General features: G+C 39.8%; 2 protein-coding genes and 1 pseudogene across 9 annotated transcripts in view; 1 reads left to right on the top strand and 2 right to left on the bottom strand.

Annotated features, from left to right (window-relative positions):
* Positions 1-3145: 3145 nt before the first annotated feature.
* Positions 3146-10833, top strand: Emc4 (ER membrane protein complex subunit 4). 5 transcript variants are annotated; one of them, XM_010624599.3, is made up of 5 exons: positions 3150-3382; positions 3745-3859; positions 8297-8450; positions 8715-8875; positions 9100-10833. In XM_010624599.3, the coding sequence occupies exons 1-5, from the start codon at positions 3297-3299 to the stop codon at positions 9133-9135; spliced, it is 552 nt and encodes a 183-aa protein (XP_010622901.1). In that variant the 5' UTR covers positions 3150-3296; the 3' UTR covers positions 9136-10833. The 5 variants fall into 5 exon arrangements, with proteins under 5 accessions (XP_019063116.1, XP_010622901.1, XP_033620936.1 ...); XM_033765045.1 differs by having other exon boundaries at positions 3153-3247; XM_033765046.1 differs by lacking the exon at positions 3150-3382 and adding an exon at positions 3444-3644 and having other exon boundaries at positions 3745-3867.
* A 791-nt stretch (positions 10834-11624) lies between these two features.
* Positions 11625-21625, bottom strand: part of Slc12a6 (solute carrier family 12 member 6) — a 90553-nt gene continuing 80552 nt past the window's right edge. For all 4 annotated transcript variants that reach the window (XM_010624602.2, XM_010624601.3, XM_010624600.2 and 1 more), the window contains 8 exons: positions 21028-21196; positions 18780-18975; positions 18055-18224; positions 15290-15421; positions 14554-14661; positions 14155-14339; positions 13686-13819; positions 11625-12655 (listed from right to left, as the gene is read on the bottom strand). In XM_010624602.2, coding sequence (XP_010622904.1) covers positions 12564-12655; positions 13686-13819; positions 14155-14339; positions 14554-14661; positions 15290-15421; positions 18055-18224; positions 18780-18975; positions 21028-21196 — 1186 coding nt within the window. In that variant the 3' untranslated portion in view covers positions 11625-12563. The remainder of the gene's footprint in view (positions 12656-13685; positions 13820-14154; positions 14340-14553; positions 14662-15289; positions 15422-18054; positions 18225-18779; positions 18976-21027; positions 21197-21625) is intronic.
* LOC104862548 lies at positions 19388-20579 on the bottom strand (annotated as a pseudogene).

A 21625-nucleotide genomic window follows, 5' to 3' on the forward strand; every position in this document is an offset into this window, starting at 1 on the left:
AACAATGCTGGTAAATTGATACACCAAAGAGAAGCTCTAACACACTTCAAGTGAGAAGCTCACTCAACTTCATAAAGAAAAATTTTTTTTAATTGCATACTGAGCTTGCTGAGATCTTCAGTGGGAACAAATTTGTGAAATCGTGATGAAGGAAAAAGAAATTTGTGCTAGTTTTTGCTGTCATGCTTCAAACTACAAAAATATTTGAATGTACATAGTCATTTACTTCCCATGATCTCACCAACTAGGAACTGTATCATTTTATTTATTTATTTATTGGTACTGGGGATCGAGCTCAGGACCTCATGCTTGCAAGGCAGACAGTGGCACCACTGAGCTAAATCCTCGGCCCTACTGTGTCATTTTATATCATAACAGATGGGTGAAGTAAAGGGGGCTGGGCATAGGACACATACCTGTAATTCTGGGATTCTGGGAGGCTGAAGCAGGAGAATCACAAGTTTGAGTCCCACCTGCAAAAATAAGCAAGACCTGGTCTCAAAAAATAAAAAGAGTTGGGAATACAGCTCTGTGTGGTGGTTCTGGGTTCAATCTCCAGTATTGAAAAGTAGAAAGAAAGGTGAGTACAAGGCAATAAGGTATTTTGAGAAGACTACATCTTTATTGTGGGACAGTGTTACAGTTGTCCTATTTTAATGTGTTGTTAGTCTCTTAATGTGCTTAATTTATAGATTAAACTTTATCCTAGGCATGTATTTATAGGAAAAATACTTAGTATGTACAGGTTTCAGTACTATCTGCATTTTAGGCATTCATTGGTAGTCTTGGGATGTATCCCCCACAGATAATGGAGGACTATTGTACTTTCTGTTTGAGGCAATAGGTTGTAAAATCAAAGGTAAATAGCATATGGTTTCTGCCTTCAGAGAATTTAGGGTATGGATCTGAGCTTGGCGGCACAAACCTGTAACCCCAGTACTCTGGGAGGCTGAAGTAGGAGCATCATGAATTGCAGCCTAGCCTGGGCAATGTAGGGAGATCCTGTCTGAAAAATGAAAACTGGGCTGAGGATGTCACTCAGTGTGAAGGCTCTAGGTTCAATCCCCACTAGGCGGAATTTACGTAGTATATGGTAGAGAACAAACAGTTCAAACTGGTTAAGTGCTATTATGCAGATTATAGTGGCACAGAGAAAACTGAGCAACAGGGCCCTATGGAAAGCTTGGGATGACTCTCAAAGGTTCATCAGAGACAAAGTGCTAAAGGCATAAAAGTAGAAAGAAACATGGAAAGCAATCTATATGCTGAGTCTTCCTATGATCCAACAGGCATGCATTTTAGGATTGGATGGGGAAAAACTTTTCCATTTCTGACTTACTCAGTCTGCAATGAACTTATAATACTTGCAAAATAACAAAACAAGGCAGAGGTGGAAATATTCAGAATCTGCAATCAACCTCCACCTATATCAAATAGCTTGGAGTTAAAGAAACACAAATTTAAAAACTAATACAGTACCACTTTTGAACTGATAATTTAAAACATTTATAAAGATCTAGAATGTGAATGCCTTACTTTTCTCTCATTGCTGAGACAAAATACCCAACACCCACAAGTTAAGGGAGAAAAGGTTTGTTCAGCTCAGTTTGTAGAGGTTTCAGTCTGTAATTGGCTGGCTCCAAGGCAAGGTGGCTTGGTAAAGAGGCATCACAGAGCAAAGCCAATTCATGGGAAGCAGAAGACAGCAAAAGCACGCAAGCAAAGGAGAAGACAGGCCTCTTTCTGTCCCTTATATTGTATCCAGGCTACCAGGACTAGATCAGTGCCTAGCCAATCAGTGGACTGACTTAGTAATCACACATCCTTAATCCCAGAATCACACTCTAGATGCACCCCTGAAAAAGTCACACATATGACCACATGAGGCTTTGGGGATACAGCTAGACATGATACCATTTTTTTCTATTGGGCATTTTAAATGAAATTTCTTTTAAAACCTGTACAATTAGCAATTCTAAGACTAAAGGAAATAAGAAACTTCAAGGATATTCACTGTATCATTGGTTATAAAGAGGGTGCATTGGTTATAATGGGGGTGTAAGTAATGTGCAATGCTGTTTTGTGTTTTTTGTTTTTTTGAGATGGGTCTCACTTATGTCGTGAGACTGACCAGGAACTCATTGTGTAGCCCAGGCTGGTCTCGAACTCACAGCAATCCCCCTAACTCAGCCTCCCGAGTGCTGGGATTACAGGCATGCACCACCACGCTCGGCTTTATGCTGGGTTTATTTATAGGTGTGCAACTGAGTACAAACCAAATGATGCAGATTATTAATGACGTTCAAACAGTCAAGCATACATAGCAAGTATAATTTAATTACACAAAAACTTTCAAAGGTAGATGATCTAAATTTTACATTTGAAGAAGTTGAAACGGTGGCTTTAACTTAGGGCGACACAATTAAGGGATGAAGCCAGGATTCAGAAAAGAGCCCATATGAATTCCAATCCTGTGTGCCTTTCCACTCTCGCAAGGCCATGTTGTCGGCGTGTGGGATGGGGATGAAACTGTGCTTGGCTGGATTACTCTGCGAGTTAAATTTAAACGAACACAAAGCTCCAGGTATGCGGTAGACATACAGTACTTTGAATATATTAAATAACTCCCTGTAGGTCACAAAATTAGTGCTGAAGCCAGGAATCAAAGTGAGTATTTCAACTTGTTGTTCCTGGAACACATAGGAGTTCAAAAAGCTTTTCTTGAAGGCTGAAGCAGGAGGACCGCGAGTTTAAGGGCAGCCTGGGCTGCGTAGTGAGTTCAACGCTGTCCTGGAACACGAGACCCAAAATCAAAAAGCAAAATTAGACAATAGGCAATAGGGAGATAGATCTTTGACAAGTGGGAAGGGGAATAAGGAAGAAGGAAGGGGGAAGGGGTGTCATGACCTATAATGAATGTATTAGTGATGTACCGAAAGCCTGAACTAATGTAGTAATTTTTTAAAAACAAGTTTTTCTTGGTTTCAATTCCTAGCACACCATCAGTACGAGACTTCCCTTCTGCCCGTAAAGCGGGGGGGGGGGGCGGGTAGGGAGAGAGGAAGACAGAAAGACCGCCTACAATTCTCCCAGCGCTCTTCTAAGTACTCGCTTCTCAATTCTCCCAACAGCAAGTTTCCGGACGAGAGTGATGTCTATATTAGTGCGCCGGAAGTGTGCTTCGGGAGTGCGACGCACAGGCGGCTGTTCTACCGGGTGAAGCCAGTGGGTGAGGCCTGCGACAAAGGTACCTTTCGGCGTGAGGACCTCCGCAGCTTTAAGAAACAGCGGTCGCCATGACAGCCCAAGGGGGCCTGGTAGCCAACCGAGGGCGACGGTTTAAGTGGGCCATTGAGCTGAGCGGGCCCGGAGGAGGCAGCCGGTAAGGCGCTTAGGCTGAGCTCCACATCAGAGCCTTCACCCCAGAACAGCCCCAGAGTAATGGGACCTGAGTTTCTTTGGTACCAGGGATCGAATGCGGGTCCTTGCACTTGGGACTTGAGCTTCTGACACAAGTCTCTGAAAAGGTTGGGTGGCGTACATACGTCACCAGGGGGAGGTTTCTGTTCTCTAAGGATGCTCGTTTAGGTCCTCCCAATAGGGAAGGGATTGGCGGAGCCACGAGATAGCTTGATCTAATCTGGGTAGGTGCATCTTGAAGATCTTTATTTCTATGATTATTAGAACGGGAAATGTGGGATATAAAGTTTGAAAAGTTGCATCTTGTTTTGGTTCTTTATTCAGGGGCCGAAGTGACAGAGGCAGTGGCCAGGGAGATTCCCTGTACCCAGTCGGTTACTTGGACAAACAAGTGCCTGATACCAGTGTTCAAGAGACAGACCGGATCCTGGTGGAGAAGGTACAGAGGTATAGATGTTACCATAGTCCTTGGGCCAGGCCTGATCCACCCTCCTCTCTCAGGGAGAGGTACTGTAGATAGATTTAAAACTGAATTTCTGGGAGCTTAAACTGCTTGATATTAGTGTGACAGTAGTTTACATATCAGCTCAAGAAGTCCTTAATAGGAAAATAAAAGACATATAAGGAAGTAGGTTAAAGATGATCTCTTGGTGGCAACACTTTCCAGTTGAAATCATCCTTTTCTATTCAGGGTCCTTCACACCACATAGCCAATCTATCAAATTATTCTGCTTTTACCTTTGAAATAGATCCCAGGCCTGGAGCCCAGACCTGTAATCCAGTGACTCCAGGGGCTGAGGCGGGAGGATTGCCAGGAGTTTGTGGCCAGTTTGAACTACAGAGACACTGTCCAAAAAAACAAAACAGCTCCCAAATTCTATTACTGCTTCCTACTGCCTTCACTTATCCTCATGGTCTCAGCTATCCCCACATTTTTGCAATAAAGTTTTATAAATCATGTACATACATATATCAGTTCTTTTGAGTATAGTTTGTGTGTAATCTGCATTCAACTAAAACATGTTTTAATCTAAGCACTATTGCCATTTGAGGGTAAATATCTATTTGTTGTGGGGAACTGTACTGTGCAGATGGTTAGTATCCCTGGCCTATACTCATTTAATGCCAATAGTAGCCTTTCCTAGTTGCAACAACCAAAAATAGTTCCAGTCTTACCAAATGTCTCCCAGGAGACAAACTGCTGTCAGCTGGGAATCTCTAAATCAGCAATAGCGAACCTTTTGGAGACTTTAGTGGCCCAAACTACAACCCAAAACGCACTTACTTACTACTTATTTATTGTAAAGTGCCAACACTGCAGTTTTTTGTTTGTTTGTTAAGACAGGGTCTCACCATGTAGCCCAGGCTGGCCTCAAACTGATGCTCCACTGCTGGGGTGATGCTGGGGCAGTTTGGTTTGTGTGCCAACAGAGAGGGCTCTGTGTGCCTGTTGCGGCATGGCATGCGTGCCATAGGTTGCCACCACTACTCTAAACTAAGGGTACAATCTGATGAGCTTTAACAATGATATACTCCCATGAAACCATAGCACAGCAGTAACAATGATTTTTTTTTCCATACTGGAAATTGAACCTAGGGTCTTTGCCTTGAGGTATATCCCCAGCCTTTTTTATTTTTTTAATTTTTTTTATTTAATCAGGCTCTCTCTGTGTAGTTCAGGCTGACCTCAAACTTGCAGTAGTCCTGCCTTAGCCTCCCAAGTACTGGGATTACAGTTGTGTACCACCATACCTAGCCCCAACCCTTTTGTTTTTGTTTTTGAGGGGTTTTCTTGAGGCAGGGTCTCACTTTGTAGTTGAGGCTGACCTGGAACTCAGTATGTAGCCCAGACTGGTCTCAAACCCACAGCAGTCCTCCTGCCTCAGCCTCCGAAGTGCTGGGATTAAAGGTGTGTGCCACCACGCCCGACCCCAGCCTTTTTTGAGACAAGTTCTTGCTAAGTTGCCTTAGCTTCCAGAGTACTAAGATTACAGGAATGCACTACTATGTTGGTCTAGAATGATCCTTTTAAAATATGATTTTCACTTGAACTCTCCTGTAGCTCATTCATCATAAAAGCCTAGATAATGTTCTGTATTAACTCTCATTGATCAATTCCTTTATAATATTTTGGATATCATTACATTTTTCCCTTTGTTAACTCTATTCTAGTTATAATGGTTTCCTCTTTTCTCCTTAAAAGACGCCAGATGAGCTCCTGTGATATCTCAGGCTTTGTATCTGTTCTTCCCTGTTCCTGAAGTGCTTTTCCTCCATTTAAATACCAGCATTACTTTATTGTGCATCTCTGTTTGATCTCAAATGTCTTAGTGAAGCCTAGTTTATGGCATTGTTTACCTATTTCTCTATCATTCATACATGATAGGAATATGTTATCTATTCTTTGTATTGTTCATCTGCTTTCTGTCTCATGTAATGATTTTAGCATTTTTTTCTTTTGTATCAGGAATCAAACTCAGGGCTTTATGCTTGTCTGGCAGGTACTGTGCTGCTGAGCTACATCCCTGGCCCAGCTCTCTCTTGTATACCCCATGAGATCAGGATTTTTGATGTATCCTAAGTCCCTTGGATGGTGCTTGGCACTTTTCTTTCCTTTTCAGTTGTCAGCCTTAATATTGCACAGTGCTCTATGATCTTTGTTTCATGGGGTACATGTGATTTACAAAACCTGAAAAGGACAGAACCACTATCAATTCTTACACTTTCCTTTTTGGACCTTTTTGGTCCTGGGGATTGAACCCAGAGCCTTTACACTGAGCTACATCCCCAGTCCCTGTTCTTATTTTGAGACAAGGTCTTGCTTGCTAAGTTGCCCAGGCTGAGCTCAAGCTTTCTGTCTTGCTGCCACAGCCTCCCAGAGTACTGAGATTGCAGGCATGCGCCACCATATCCAGCTTCAAATTTTCTCTTGATAAGTATTATCCTGTAATTTTTCACCTTGGCACAACAAAGGGTGTGAATACATGCAAGCAAATTACTAGTAAAATGACCTAATATTAAAGGTAGATTATCATATATCACATTTTTTACAAGTCTGTTATAAGAATTTGTCATTTATCTTAATACAAGTAAACCAAACAACAGTGGTTATATTTTTATATAGCTATACTTTTAATATTTTGTTGGAATTTTTAGATTTAGATTCATGAGTAACACTGACCTATAAAGTTTTTCTCATAATATCCTTAGGTTTTGGTATTTATGAGACCCTATATAATGAATTGTAGTTTTTATTTTCTAGAAGAGTTTTTGTAAGATTAGCTTTATTTTGACCTTAAATGCTTAAAATTTGCCAAGGGAAGCCATTTAGAGTTAATTATATATTTAGATTCTTTAATATTACAAGACTGCTTTTGTTAATTTCATTTATTTATTTAATTTTAAAGAAAGCTTTATTACATACATCCTAAGAATGTACTGCAAATTGAGCAGAATCTATAAAGTCTTTCAAATACAAAGCCACTAAACGTAACTACTAGCATTTTTGGTAACACAACTCTAAAGTGTTTCAAAAAAACATTTATATAGTTCTTAACCCTAAAAAAAAAAAAAAAAATCACATTTCAAGGTATAAACTTACCCCAGTAGTGTATAATGAAATGATTTGAAACAACAGAAACAGAGAAAGCCACAGATTGTTTGATCTCTTACATTTTGCTCTTATTTTTTCCCTAGTAATTTATTTTCTAAAAATTTCAAATGTATAAAGTTGCTCATAATATGTTCACTTTAGTATCTGTAAGATTTGTAAATATATCTCTTTCATCTTTTTTTTTTTTTGCGGGAGACAGGGTCACACTATGCAGCCTAGGCTGGTCTTGAACTTGTAGTGCTCCTCCTGCCTCTGGCTCCAGGGTGCTGGGGCTATAGACATGTGCCACCAAGCCTGGCTTCCTTCCTCACTTTAAATCATTCTTTTTTCATTATCAAGCTCTTGCTAGTATTCATTTTATAAAATTTTCAAAATGACACCTTTGATTTTGATTTCATTAATTTCTTTTACTCTTTTCAAAATACTCAGCTTCTTGAAACAAACTTTTAGTCTTCTAATATGTAAGATTATAAATTTCTCAGTTCTACCTATCACAAATTTTAATGTGGCATCTTCCTGATGTTACTTTTTTTCTTCCCTTTTTGGTACTGGGGATTGGACTCAGGACCTTGTGCTTGCAAGGCAGGTGCAGTGCCACTGAGCTAAATCCCCAGCCTGTTATGAGTTTTGATGTGCATTTTTGTCACCAGTTGTCACTTTACATTTGTAATTTCTTTGACTCAAGACTTAGAGCACATTTGTTAATTTCCAGACATAGGGGATTTTCTTATCTTACACTGTTTTTAATTGCATTAGTCAAATATGGTTCTATGAGATTTGACATTTTCTACATGGCTCAGCAAGTGTTTCATTTTTTTGTTTGATTTTTTTTGTTTGAAAAGGAAGTATATTCAGCAGTTATTGGGTGCAGTGCTACGTGATTCACATCTTCTATGTTTTGATTTATGTTTGTTCTATTAGTTACTGATTGAGGTGTGCTAATCTCCTAGTATGTGGATTTATCTTTTTCTTCAGTTGTAGAAGGAACCAGTGATAGCTGCAGAAGCATGAGGACAAAAATAGGGAAATATTTGAGCCAAAATCATAAGAAAAAATGAAATGGAAAATTTCTAGGGAAAGTCTACTTTATCTTCAATAAAAGACCTTCCTATGGTGACATGGTGACTGAAGAGGTGGTGAAATTAAGGAGTTAGCTCAGTCAGAAGCAAGGTGTTGGGAATTCTGTTCATTTGACTTTAGCATCAGTGATTAATACGGGATTGAGGGTATTAATAAGAGTTTAAAGCTCTGTGTCTGTTTTAGCGCTGCTGGGATATCGCCTTGGGTCCCCTCAAACAAATTCCCATGAACCTCTTCATCATGTACATGGCAGGCAATACTATCTCCATCTTCCCAACTATGATGGTGTGTATGATGGCCTGGCGACCCATTCAGGCACTTATGGCCATTTCAGCCAGTAAGTATTCTTGAAATAACTTTTCCCTAAGTTTTAAGAACTAAAGACAAATTCTTAGGCGTAGTTCTTGGTTAGAGGTTGTATAGGTGGTAGATCTACTGGTAGCTTTGAGGGGCAAACAGTGCTCATGATGGTTTTCTCTTTTCCTTTAGTGGCCTTATTTGCTTACTTGGGGCTTGGGGTCTCTATTAATATATGGTTACCTTGATTCATATTGGGGAAAAAAAGTTGTTTGGGTTTTGACAGCTTCTGTTACTCCAACAGCTTTCAAGATGCTAGAAAGTTCAAGCCAGAAGTTTCTTCAGGGTTTGGTCTATCTCATTGGGAACCTGATGGGTTTGGCACTGGCTGTTTACAAGTGCCAGTCCATGGGGCTCTTGCCCACACATGCATCAGACTGGCTAGCCTTCATTGAGCCCCCTGAGGTAAGGCAAAAGAAAAGCTGGATTTTGGGCAGTGTGCTGTGCAGTGAATAGCTGATTCATTTGATGGTAGGAGATTTCATTTAGTATTCGAATAATAAATATTAACTAATAAAAGCTATTAGAAGTCTGGAAGGATTTGGGGCAAAGTAGAACTTGTAATCTGGAGTATTAAGTAACAGATTCAGGACACTCACTACTCACCTATTCACTGTTCCTTCTTTCAGAGGATGGAGTTCAGCGGTGGAGGACTGCTTCTGTGAACTAGAGGAAGAAGCACCCAGGGCCTAAGTATTTAGGCTTCAGTTACTTCCTCCTCAAACCCAGTGTCTCCTAAGTAATAACTCTTAAAATAAACATTCACAATGAAAAGAACCAAAAAACTTTTCTCCATGGCGAGGAGACAGGTCCCAGAAAGACAACGTGCATTTTATTACAAACATGAAGAAGTTATACTGCAACCCTTGACTGAAAATAATGTAGAAAACTTTATTTATGTTTCCAGTACAGAGCAAAACAACAAATAAAACCAGAACTGTATGTAAACAAAACAAATGATTGCTGCTAAATCAAGAAGCATAGCAGCATCTCCTTTCAATAAATTAAATGATTGAGAACAATGCTTAAAAAAGTTTCACAAGTTTCCCTTAAATCTATTTTCCTTAATATTTTACTTTTGTTTAATGCACACCAGTACATACTCTTTTGGAGACACTTGAAAATGTGAGAACTAATGTTGTATTCAAATTATACATGATGAGAAGAAAATAAACCAGAAAAAAAAGCACATAAATATGCTTACAGTCTAACTGTTACTTAATACCCACAATAAGGAATTTTTAACGTGTAGGGGGAATGAGGACTGGTGGAATCCTTGGGGCCACAAGAATCAGAGGCAACAAGATAAAGAGCAGTAATCTTTCCTGCCAACAGGAACCTGGCACCTGCAGAGCAGACGCTGCAGTTCAGACTCCAGCTTTTAAGAGCTCTGGAAGGCAGAAGGCCAGCATGTGTATTATTACCTGCCCTGGTAAAGTCACAGGAAGGACTTAAATGCTGGGTCTTTTGCAAAAGGCAGAAGGTCTTCATCTTCCCTCTTGAAACCAAAAGCCCCTTCCCCTAAGGTGCATTCTCTCTCAAGTTTTCAGTATTGCTTTATTTGCAGTGATTAAGAGGCGACACTTGGCAGACAAACAACACAAGCAACAACAGACATGAAATGCTCTAGACAAGGCTGAGTATAAATCTGGCCTAATAACCATTTTTCCATGTAACAGCAATTGTGTGTTTTTAGGACTGGAATTATGGCTATACATATATTTTGTTGTTTTTTGGTATTGGGGATCGCACTCAAGACTTTGTGCTCACAAGGCAGGTGGTGGAACTACTGAGCTAAATCCCTGGCCCAAATCGTGGGTATATTAATGGCCACCAGTTGGCTTTATCTCTTCAAAACATTTCTTATAGAGTGCCACCCACAAACAGTACTTCTAAAATTAACCTTGTTTTCTGCTTATATATCCTATGTGGAAAAAAGTATGGAGCACTTTGGCCAGGGGCATGTGTAAATGCTGCCCAATTCCTAGGCAGGCTGACTTAGAGGGTATGGGTCTTTAAGATGCTGAGTCAGTCACTATACTCAACTATACAATGGAGTGTTACAATGGGAGTTGTAAACAAACTTTCTACCCTCTGCAGGAAGGAGAAGGGAAAAAAACTCTTAAGGTCCTGTCTGTGTTGCTACCCTGAGTGGGCTTAGAGTTTGAAAGAAGAGCAAAGGGAAGAAATCAAAATGACTCATTTCCTTAAGCTATACTGAAGGGTTTTCTCTGTCCCTGTGGGTCAAATAATTACCCGTGACAGTTAAGAGTCAGCTTGTTGCATATCCTACTAGGTAATCAAAGAGTGGCACTATATATCATTAATAAAATGAAACTTAGAAGCAGCCATAAATACATACAGGCAAGAAAGTGGTTTCTTAAATCCTATCTTGGAAAAAAAATGAAGATTTCACATACTTGAAATTATTGCTCAGCCCCACAGTAGTTTCCCTATGCTGGTAAGCCATGTGTTTTGCGACAAGTACATTAGTAAATACAAGCCAAATTTGCTCAAATATTTCCTTGGCACATTTAGAACTTTCTGAAAATAAACCTTAAACGTCAAAAGCCTATTGTCTTGGAGTGTCTCAGTTCAGAGTCAAGTTTTTGCAGACGGATTAAATAAAAAAGAAAACAGAAAATGCTCTTACTTTGGACAAGCCTTAACTATGGCTTTGGAGATGAGGCCTTAAGTTTCTTAATGAAAAAAAGTTTCTTGAGTTGGGCCAATGTCAGTCTTTGTGCTACTTTAAGTATATAAGGAGAGTAGCAGCTCAATAACTTTGGCACTATGGAAAGAGAATGGCTCTAGTAATTCCCATTTAAAGGTCAATTCCCCATTTAAAAGACGGTCCAAAGCCTTTAAAGGATGATTTTAGCCAGTCATCCTGTTTATATATTTTGACTTGTGCCTCATAACAGCATAAAAAGGAGGAGAATCCACTGATATACATCCTGACCTATATTTCATATGTAACAGCATGTATATTTTGCCCTTGTCACAAAGATACCTCAGACTCTATTTTAGTAAATCTTTTTTTGTTGTTGTTTTTGTTTTTTTGAGACAGGGTCTATGTAGTTGAGACTGACCTGGAACTCAGTAGCCCAGGCTGGTCTCGAACTCAGAGCGATCCTCCTGCCTCAGCCTCCCCACTACTGGGATTACAGGCATGTGCCACTACGCCCAACTATAAATCTTAACAGCCACTCCTTGAAATTTCCTTAGTCCAGCAGTATGAAAAGAATGTAGGAATTTTTACTAAAACAATTTCCATGGTAAAATTGCCTGTGTTCTTACAATCACAGAATGGATTTTGAGTTGATAGAAACAAACATCTGAAATACACACTGACACAATATAGATCCTTAAACCTGGTACTTTGTGGAATCTTTTTTTTTTTTGGTACTGGGGATTGAACTTGGGACCTTGCGCTTGCAAGGCAGGTGTGGTGCCACTGAGTTAAATCCCTGGTCCTGGAATCTTGATAATTAAAACGGTGCAGCCATGTTTCAGGTTTTGAATATTAGTACCCCAATTTAAAATTAAAGCATCCTAGAGAGCAGTAGATACAGGAAAAAACACACACACACACACACACACACACACACACACACACACACAAAATAGCTAAAAAGTTTCCATCTCAGCTTGCCATGAGTTATCTTCACAAGGACAAGAGGTCTCCATGTTATTGTCCATGAATTCTTCAATAAGGTGAGGCTGAGTATCTAGCTGTTTCCTCTGTGTTAACCACTGAACCATGATTTCTGAGACTGATCTTTAATGCTGGATATGAACTTGTTTTTTTGCCTTCTTGACTTGTCTACTGGTAAAGAAATGGCTTTTAAGATCTGATAATTCTCTTGATGTTGAGGGAATATTTGCTGCTTCTGTCAGATCATATAAGGGCCAAAAATGATCTATTTGTACTCTTGCACAAGGACTTGAGGCCAGCTCATCAAGAGTTCAGTGAGATGGGCATAAAACATGGGCCTCTAGTTGAGAGGGAGTGGTAAGAAAGAGCTGTCACTTCAATGGAGGATGGAAGCCATTTACGAAAGCTGAGACCAAGCAGTCATTTAGGAGTAGACTATGAATAAATGGTGATCACTTCACTGCCACCACCCCGGACAAGGAGAACTCGTTCAAGTCCCTCAGTGAGCACTTCTAGGAACTCCATATCTTCAGAATTTGTCAAGGAAACAGGCAGAAGAGTATACTCTACAAACTGGCATCATCATAATCTGAGTTATTTGATCACAGAACTGCATAATCAGCATGCTTCTCATTAATTATGTACATAGTCAGAAAAGTCTGAATTTTACATTCACTTTAATTAACTCAGCAAAGTAATCCAGGGACCTAGTTTCTGCATATACACTACAAACTCTGGTTTATTAGTTATTTTCTAAATGTTGCTAAGAAATGGGGAACCCCACAAATAATATATTATTCTAAATAATGAAATAAGATTTTTAAAAATGCAAAAGAAGTCACAATAGGGCACTTTGAAAGAACCCTAAAGAACATCTAAGCAACATCTAAGTGAAGCTACTTGTCAGATTTTCTGCCTATTCTTCATTTTCTCTTTTTAAAATTTTTTCTTAATGGACTGGTAAGAACGGGTCAGTCCATGTTGCTACAGTGCTGAAAGGTTCCCATTTTAAAATCCTACGATGTAATCCCAGCACTTGGGAGGCTGAGGCTGGAAGATCACTGTGAGTTCGAGATCAACCTGGACTACATAGTGAGTTTCAGGTCAGTCTCAACTACATAGTGAGACCCTGTCTAAAAAAAAAACAACAAAAAACCCCAGAAAACAAAAATCTTAGGATGAGAGTATGAACAATCCCCTAAATCTTTTTCCTTCACTGCTTCTCCCCTAACTTCAAGAAGAGGCTTTTCAGAGTATGCAGAGCCTGAAAAGGATAAAGGATATATTCTGCCTTTAGGACTGTCATTGAAAAGTCCAAATCTGGTTGCAAATATACCACCCAAAAAGACTTCTTAAGGTCCCGAGAGAATATACTTCCAACTTCCCAAAAGGAGATTAATGAGTCTTACAATCTTATAAAAATCTGCCTAAGACTTTAAAATCTTCCTCAAAGAAAGAAACTAGGGGACAAACAACAGCTTAAACTTACCTGGTTGTCTCATCTAAGAAACAGGCTAAGATTTCCCCCACTAGCAGCTCCACTCTTGGAAAAGATACAGTTTTCATCACCCTCAGGGTTTCGGGGTGGTCCTGGCATATTCAACAAAACCAGTTTTGCTTCGTGGGACTTGTTTACTATAACCTCATTGAGCTTCACTGCTGTGTGCATCCGTCTCACATTAGACTGGTCCCTGGTGGGGAAGACACAGAGGTAATAAAAAAGAAAACTAGTCATAGTGAATCTTAAAAACTTGATACATCAGAGCTTTTTTCCTTCGACTATGATGTGATAGATAAAATAATTCCTCATGATATTATATCCTCAGTTTTTCAGTTGCTCATTTTATAAGCAAACAGTATGGACATGAAGTACATGGACAGAAAGAAGATAGCCTGTGTACAGTGTTTAATTGAGAGCTATGGCTGAAATGGACAGATTCTATTCTGTGTATTCAGGTAAAGTCACATGTATGCCACTGAACAGACTACTAAATTATGTGGTAATCCTGAGTGTGGGGAAACTTACGGACGCATGTTAAGGAGATCCTGGAATCCTTCCATTGACTTGGCTTTTTGCCCTCGGGATGCCATGTACTTGTCCTTTGTCCAAGTCATGTGTACCTTCTCTTGATAGGTCTCTGTCTCTTCATCCTCATCAGAACCAATGCTAGTCAGTCGTAGCATTGAGTTTCGGTCTTTCACCAACTGTGCCTGAGGAAGGTCCAACACAGTTTTTCTACCTAATTTCCTCATGCACTATTTTGAAACAATAATGAAGCTATTAGGGATAATAATGAGTCATCAGGGATAACCGATAAAAGGAGAAGGAAAGAATTTATCACAGTGAAAAAAATACAGTATCATCCCTTTTGCTGACAGATTTCACAGAACCAGGATTAGACACATCAGTGCAGCAAAGTCTCACCTCTCTGTCTCGTTCTGTTTTGGAGAGCCGCATGTGCCGGAGCATCTGAGACCTCTGCTCCATCATCAGAGTGCGCTCGTAAGTGTAAGCTGATATGTCACTGTCATGCTGTCATCACACAAAGTGGACGAAAAAGCACAAAAAGCGCATTTTTATTTCCGCTAATTTAAGTCAGAGAAAGTAAAATTATATCAACCTAACTTTCACCCTTATTTTGCTCAGTTTTTGAGCTATCTACAAACACATGATTTTGGGGGGGGGTATTTTTTTTTAATACTCTACGCATTGTACATGTTTCCTTGAAACACAAAAGTTGTTTTGTCACACATAATGCATCATGTGTGATTTTAAGCATGAATTAAAAATTGGTAAAATATATATAAAGCTTATAAGAATGTGGCTTAAATATAAGGGCTGTGGAATAAACAAGAAAGTAAAACCAAAAAGCATTATCAAACATATCATTTATGTATTCTACTTATATAGGTCAACGATTTAAGGTTTTGTTGGAATTCCAGGGTTAACCCACATTTTTTTTTCTCTTTTAGGTACCAGGGATCAAATTCAGGTCCTTGCACTTGCGAGGCAAGCGGCAGAACCACTGAGCTAAATCCCTGGCCCCAGGGTTAACCCACATTTAACAGAGAACCAATCTCCAAGGTAGAAAAGGTTCTAGAAGATGGGCTGGGGGTTGGGAGAATGATGATCTCTTCTATCTCAAACTGCGCTTTCTCACCATTTCTACCACTTCCACCTCTGCCTCAATGCGCAAGTGATACAGGAATGTGGCCAGGTCCTTCTTCATCTGGATACTGTTGTCTTCTAGTTGGGCTACTGTGAAGATTCGTATGCTGCATTTTCGCCACACCTGACAAGTACCACATGTGTATGGGACATTAGACACAGTAATACAAAAAAAAAGAAGTTACTTCCTAAAACACAGGCATTTTGGTCTAGAACATTGGTATGTGGGTATTTTTTCCTAGCTTTCTACTTAGTTCATTATCAAGGCAAAAGATTTATTATTATGGCAAAAGATTTACTAAGCAACACATTACAGTTTTAAGGAGTTCTTAATTTTATAAGAAAAAAAAATTAGCAAAAAAGGAGAAATGGCTTGTGTGATATTATGAAATATATATAGTTGGTCACCATCCTCACTACTTGGCATTCAACTCCTAAAATAGGTGGAATCTTCAAGTGATATGCTTTCTATTCTATTGAGTTGATCCACAGATAGTTCCTCCACATGCAGCTTCAGGATGGGGCCTGTTAACTGGAAAGACTCATCCTAACCCCTCACCTCTGGGGAGGGCAGAGGGGCTGAGCAGTAAGTAGATCACCAATGGCAACAGATTTAATCATGCCTATGGAATACAGTTTCCAAAAAAACCCTAAAGGCCAAGGTTCTGGAGCTTCTGAAGCTGATCACGTGATGTTTCCTGGAGCAACCAGAAAGAGCATGGAAACTCCGTGCCTCTTTCCAATGCATCGTCCTATCAATCTCCTCATCTATATCCTTGTAATATTCTTTACAATGAACCAGGAAACGTAAGAAAGTGTTTCGCAGGTCTGTAAGCTACTCTGGAAAATTAATCCAACCTAAGGAAGGGGTCACAGGAAGCTTGGTTTACAGCAAGTCATCAGAAGCTTACAATTAGCATCAGAAAGGGGAAACTGGTCTTTTGGGAGCCCTCAACTTGGGGGATAAGATGCTATCTCTGCATAAACAGTGTCAGAATTGAATAAGAGACTGGATACTCAGCTGTTATAACTGCTGAGATAACTGCTTACTCAATGTATTTGGGAAGTAAACTCTAAATCCACCTATCAATGTGAGCCATTCAGAAGGCGTTTCATTCATATAATACAGTAGCAGCACCAGGCATGCTGTATCTAAGTAATTACCAAAGAATGAGCACATACATGTATGATCTACACAACCCACATGCACACACCTCTTCCTTTGACAGACTTTTGCTTTGTTTTTTAAAGATGTCTTTAATATCTTTCACTGTTACTGTTTTGCAAGGGCTTATATGGTTCTTTATTAATTTGCTGAATTTCACTTGGAATTAGATTGGTATCAAATACAAAGAAATATTTTTCTAAAAGTTGGAACTAGGATTTTGGGAAAGCCAAGAGTAATCCCTACTTCGCAGATTCTAAGACCCAACACTATGCAGTCAAAGAAGAACTATGTGCCAGGCGATAGTGGTACATGCCTATAATCCTAGCACTTGGGAGACTGAGGTTGGAGGACTGCTGTGAGTTCATGGCCAGCCCAGGCTATATGGCGAGTTCAAGGCCAGCCTGAATGAGATCCTGTCTCAAAAGATGAAGACAAGGACAAGGAGGAAAAAGAAGAGGGGGAAGGGAAGGGGGAGGAGATGCTATGTATCTAGTGAACTGGGACACAAGGGAGAAGGGGGTCAAAAGGTGCCCAGGGGACCAAGAAGCAGGAATTCTCCTTCATTGTTCTGATACCTGCTGCTTCTTTTAAACTTACCAGGGTCTCTGTAGAAATCACAGTTTAAGGAAATGGTAATTTCCTGGGTGAGTATAAGCAGTAAGGAATGTTACTGCTGACCCAAAGTTATGGGCCATATTTGAACATCCTCTCCTTTCGATAAATCCCAAATGTGCTATATTGATATTAGTTCTGAATTGGCTTTTGGGTAGAAGCCAGAATATTATAAACCATGCTTCTGGTATCATTCAATTAACTCAGTTTTAATTATCAATATAGTACTTTGAAATACCTTTATCTTCTTTATTGGCCCTACCATTTCTTCCCAAAAGCATGAAGCTTAAGTCTTATGTCCTTGCAGTTAGAGTTTCCTTCCCCTTGGCAAATCTGACACAGCCATCTCCTTTCTTTAATTACAGCTGAAGTCTTCATTACAAGTCTCTCATGTTGCCTTCTATTTTATGTTGTTGTTCCATTCATTGCATATTTCCACCACAACTTCCTTCACTTCTTTAAAATTATTTCTTTGTCCATGTGTTTTTTATTAAAGCACAAAGTTGGAGCATGGGAAAGCTGTGCACTCACACTTAAGTACTTCACCTACTTGTAGGATCACGTCCCTCAAATCACTCTGACTCTGTTGGATTTTATTTTAGAGATGGGTACTTTGGTCTTGTGCTTCAAAGAGATTCATGATTTCTAAGCGCATTTCATTTACTTCCATGAGAATGTGTTGCCAGAGGCCTGGTGCTTCCTGGAGACAACTGGTATAGACTTTCATTAAATTAAACCTTTCACTCTTGCTGGGTCAAGCTGGATGTGGACTTCAGCATGTTATTCCAGGCGATATCTAAGACGGTCTGTAAAACTCTGGCCTAGACTTTGTTTTGTGTACATTACTATTTCAGTGTTCATCTTATGCTATAAATATAAAAACCAAAGCCACGGAATATGTAAACACTATTTTTTTAAACCTTATAGTAAATGTAAAAGGTCTTCAAGAAATACAAATAAAAAGTTGCCTAAAATACCTTGTGCTGTTTCAGTAGGAATGGTAATAGCATGAGCATCCCCCCATCATGCACAATCCACCACACATCAATGTTTCCCTCAGAAAATGGCTCCACATTGCTGGGAAAGAAGGAGACATTTTTAGCTACCAACAGAGCAAGATGAGCAGCCGTTGTCACTCGAACTGTGCCTAGGGAGAAAAAAAGATTCAGGATAAGCAGACAAGAATCTTTAAGGCTTGCTTTACTTCCCACCAGTTAGGAGAGCAAGGAAAATACTCTTCTGTATCTTTGAGGAAGGTGTCCTATGTATACTGTAGTGATACCTCACTAAGTGGAGGTATTGCGGTGAACAATCTGAGCAGCTAACAGAAGTGGGCTGAGCATCATGACTATCACCATACACACTCTGACTGCTACATTTCTAAGGGGCTTATGTAAATTTGGGGGATTTGGAGGCTGAAGGACAATCCTAATTCCTGCAATAATATCAATATGAAAAATCATAAAGGAAAATTAGCAGATAATTCCCAGGATAAGACTGGACAGAGAGAAACAGTTTGTGAACGAAAATGTAAAAGGCTGGAGAGGCTGGGTTAAGTCAGGTTATTTGCTACTAATAGTTTTCTGGCATCCTTATACAATCATGTTTCAGTAATGGCATAATCCCTACTTTAGGAGGCTGGGAGTAAGGTTACGATGACAGACTATTTGGGCTCTCAGGTTATTCAGGAAAATGTTTTTACCAATAAAAGTTTTCCAAGCGCGGGCATCTTCACTCTGACGCCAGCCGTTAGGCCAGCCCATCACCACTGTGTTGTGCTTCATGCCCCCAAGGCCACACGACTGGATGAGGTGGGAAATGCCCTCGCGCAGTTTGGCAGCGACCACCAGCTGGCTAAATCCTTTTACCTTCTCTGCTTCCATTAGGTGCTTAATGGTCTGAAAGAGAGAGAACCTCAACAATGAACTGCTTTGCCCTGGACCTTTTAACTCATTATTTCTCCTCCATATTGGGTTCCCTATCTTTTTTTTTTTTCAGCTTTAATTGAGTTTATTGGTACATTTTAGGGATACAGTACAGTTACATTCATTGTTGGGATCTTGTACCTCTACATGACAAGTCTTGATTCTCATTTTTTCCCCTTACCTCTGCCCTCCCTCTCTCTTTTTAAACTCTGCCTAAGACTCAATCTCCTATACATAAAGTCCAAAACATTAAAAAGGTTCCAATGAAATGTCAACTTCATTTGCCTTTTTCATTTTCTTTCTCTTTTTGAGACAGAGTCTCACTATATAGCCCAGGTTGGCCTCAAACTTGTGATCTTCCTGCCTCAGCCTCCTGAGTGCTGGGATTATAGGCATGTGCTACCATATTGGTTTTGTCTTTTTCACTTTCTTTTGCAGGGGCGAAGGACAGTAGCACTTTTATTGGCCAGGTGTCTTCTTGAGAAGGATAAACCATGAAGAGTGGGTAGCCCCAATGCCAGGCCAGCCACGCTTCATGGGCTTGTAGGTGATGGAGAAATTGCCCAGGTAGTGGTTGATCATCTCAGGCTTGATCTCCACCTGGGTGAAGGTCTTGCCGTTGTAGACGCCCACCATGCTGCCCACCATCTCGGGTGGAATGATCATGTCCTGAAGGTGCGTCTTCACCACCTCTGGCTTCTGCATGGGTGGTGCCCCCTTCTTGGCCTCCCACAGGTGCCTCAGCAGTGAATGCTGCTTCTGCTGCCGGCTGCGGTTCAGCCGCTACCGCTGCCCTGCACTGTAAAGCTGCATCAGCTGTTCACAGAACATGTCCAACAGCTGGTTGAGGTCTACACCGCGGTAGGTAAACTTGTGGAAGGTTCACTTCTTCTTCTGCTCCACTTCCGCCATCTTACCAGTTCTTCGCAAGTCTTTCTCACTTTCTGTTTACTGCATATCTTTTACACCTACAGCTGATTGTCTACATGCAGTTACTCTGCCTTTCTATTCTACCTCCTTTGTTAATACACCTAAAAACTAAGGACAGGAATCTCCACAGAGAGAATATCTGGCATACTTTCTTAACTGACCAGTGGGAGTTTACTGGTATGAACACAATCTCTTCTTCCCTGGTCCCAAGCTGACTTATCTTCCAAAAAATTCAATCTTACGATTCAGTTCCACTTTAGCATTTGAGAGGTTTCCTTTCTTCTTCTATTCTTGAATCTTTTTTGAAATTTTAAATGTGACTATTCATGTTTATATTTTATTACTATTTACTCAGATAATATTGCATTTACTCAACTGTTTTGATGAAAAGGGAAAAGGAATAATGATGTGGAAAACATATCTGATTTTCTCATAGGCGCAGATTAAGTCTGTGGTGTAGCTAGGGTAAGAATCTTGATATGCAATCCTGTGCTCTTCTTATTAACTTTTACCATAATTGCAGACTCATTTTTCTCAGCATTCTAGTTTTCAGGATTTCAAAGCATTCCAAGATGAAACGCAGTAAAAATTTTGAAATTCAATAAAAAATTTCTCCAAATATAAGGATTAGTTCTATCAATTCTGATAATTATCAGAGTGAAATGATTTCCTTCAAGCAAAACTTTAATGTTCAGTATAGCTAACTGGAAACAGCAAAGGAATTTCACTCATGATATCATGTAAGCTAGTGGAGAAGAAAAGCAATTCCTTGGCATCCTCCTTAGAGTTCAATGGATAGATTAACTTACATGACTTCTGTCAGTGCTCAGATAATTGTTTAGAATCCATTTGGAAATAATGTTTAACCATGATAATCTTACAGTTAGTAATGTTTTAAATGGGAAGAAAGAATAAATAAATATCTTCTGGCTCATCTTATTATTTGGGAGAACATAAGTATTCAGAAGTCAGCAGTAAGTGGGAAAACACCTACCTCACACAGGAAGGGGATTAACCTAGAAGTCTGAAGTCTTACTACTTAATGTCACAAAGTTGTAAGCTGTTCCATTAAGTCAACTCAATCTTGACTCTTACCTGCTCAGCAGCTAAAGCTTCACCATAGTTCTCCAGGAAGTTCCCCACAATGACAGACCCCACAATAGTGAGACCCTTTCCTGCTTTCAGCTGTGAGGCAAATGTAAGGAGGCGAGGATGCTTGACATGTAAATCCTCATCTAGTTTTAGCAAAACAAGCAGCTGAGGCCTAGGAAAAGGGGAGAAAACACTTTGGGTTGCAGAAACAGAATGACAATTCAGGAGAACTGTGTAAAACATATAATTTGACAGAAGAAAGAGATCAAAGGAATGACCACAATTTCAATGATCAAATTGATGAGTCGTCAAGGAAAAATAACAAATGATAGAAATCTAAATCACAAATCTCATGAAGAAAAGGCAGTAAAGATCTGGGATAATTCAAAATAGGCCCTTTACATCCACTCATTTCCTCATCTGGTAATCAACAAAGCACAGGTTTCTATGTATTACCTATGTGCTAAACACTACTAAGCTCTATTGAGTGATTTCTTCCTCTTCTTCTTTTTTTATTTTCCCCCAGCACAGGGAACTAAACTCAGGACCCTACAGTTGACAGGCAGGTGTTGCACCACTGAACTACATCCCCGGCCCCTAC

The sequence above is a fragment of the Fukomys damarensis genome, unplaced genomic scaffold (genome assembly GCF_012274545.1).
Source record: "Fukomys damarensis isolate Sample0158 unplaced genomic scaffold, DMR_v1.0_HiC HiC_scaffold_17, whole genome shotgun sequence".
Lineage (NCBI taxonomy): Eukaryota > Metazoa > Chordata > Mammalia > Rodentia > Bathyergidae > Fukomys > Fukomys damarensis.

Coding starts and splice junctions, on each gene's coding strand:
- Emc4 (XM_010624599.3), top strand. CDS start 3,297: ATGACAGCCCAAGGGGGCCTGGTAGCCAACCGAGGGCGACGGTTTAAG. Junction 3,860..8,296: donor ACCGGATCCTGGTGGAGAAG/GTACAGAGGTAT, acceptor TGTCTGTTTTAG/CGCTGCTGGGATATCGCCTT. Junction 8,451..8,714: donor ACTTATGGCCATTTCAGCCA/GTAAGTATTCTT, acceptor TTACTCCAACAG/CTTTCAAGATGCTAGAAAGT.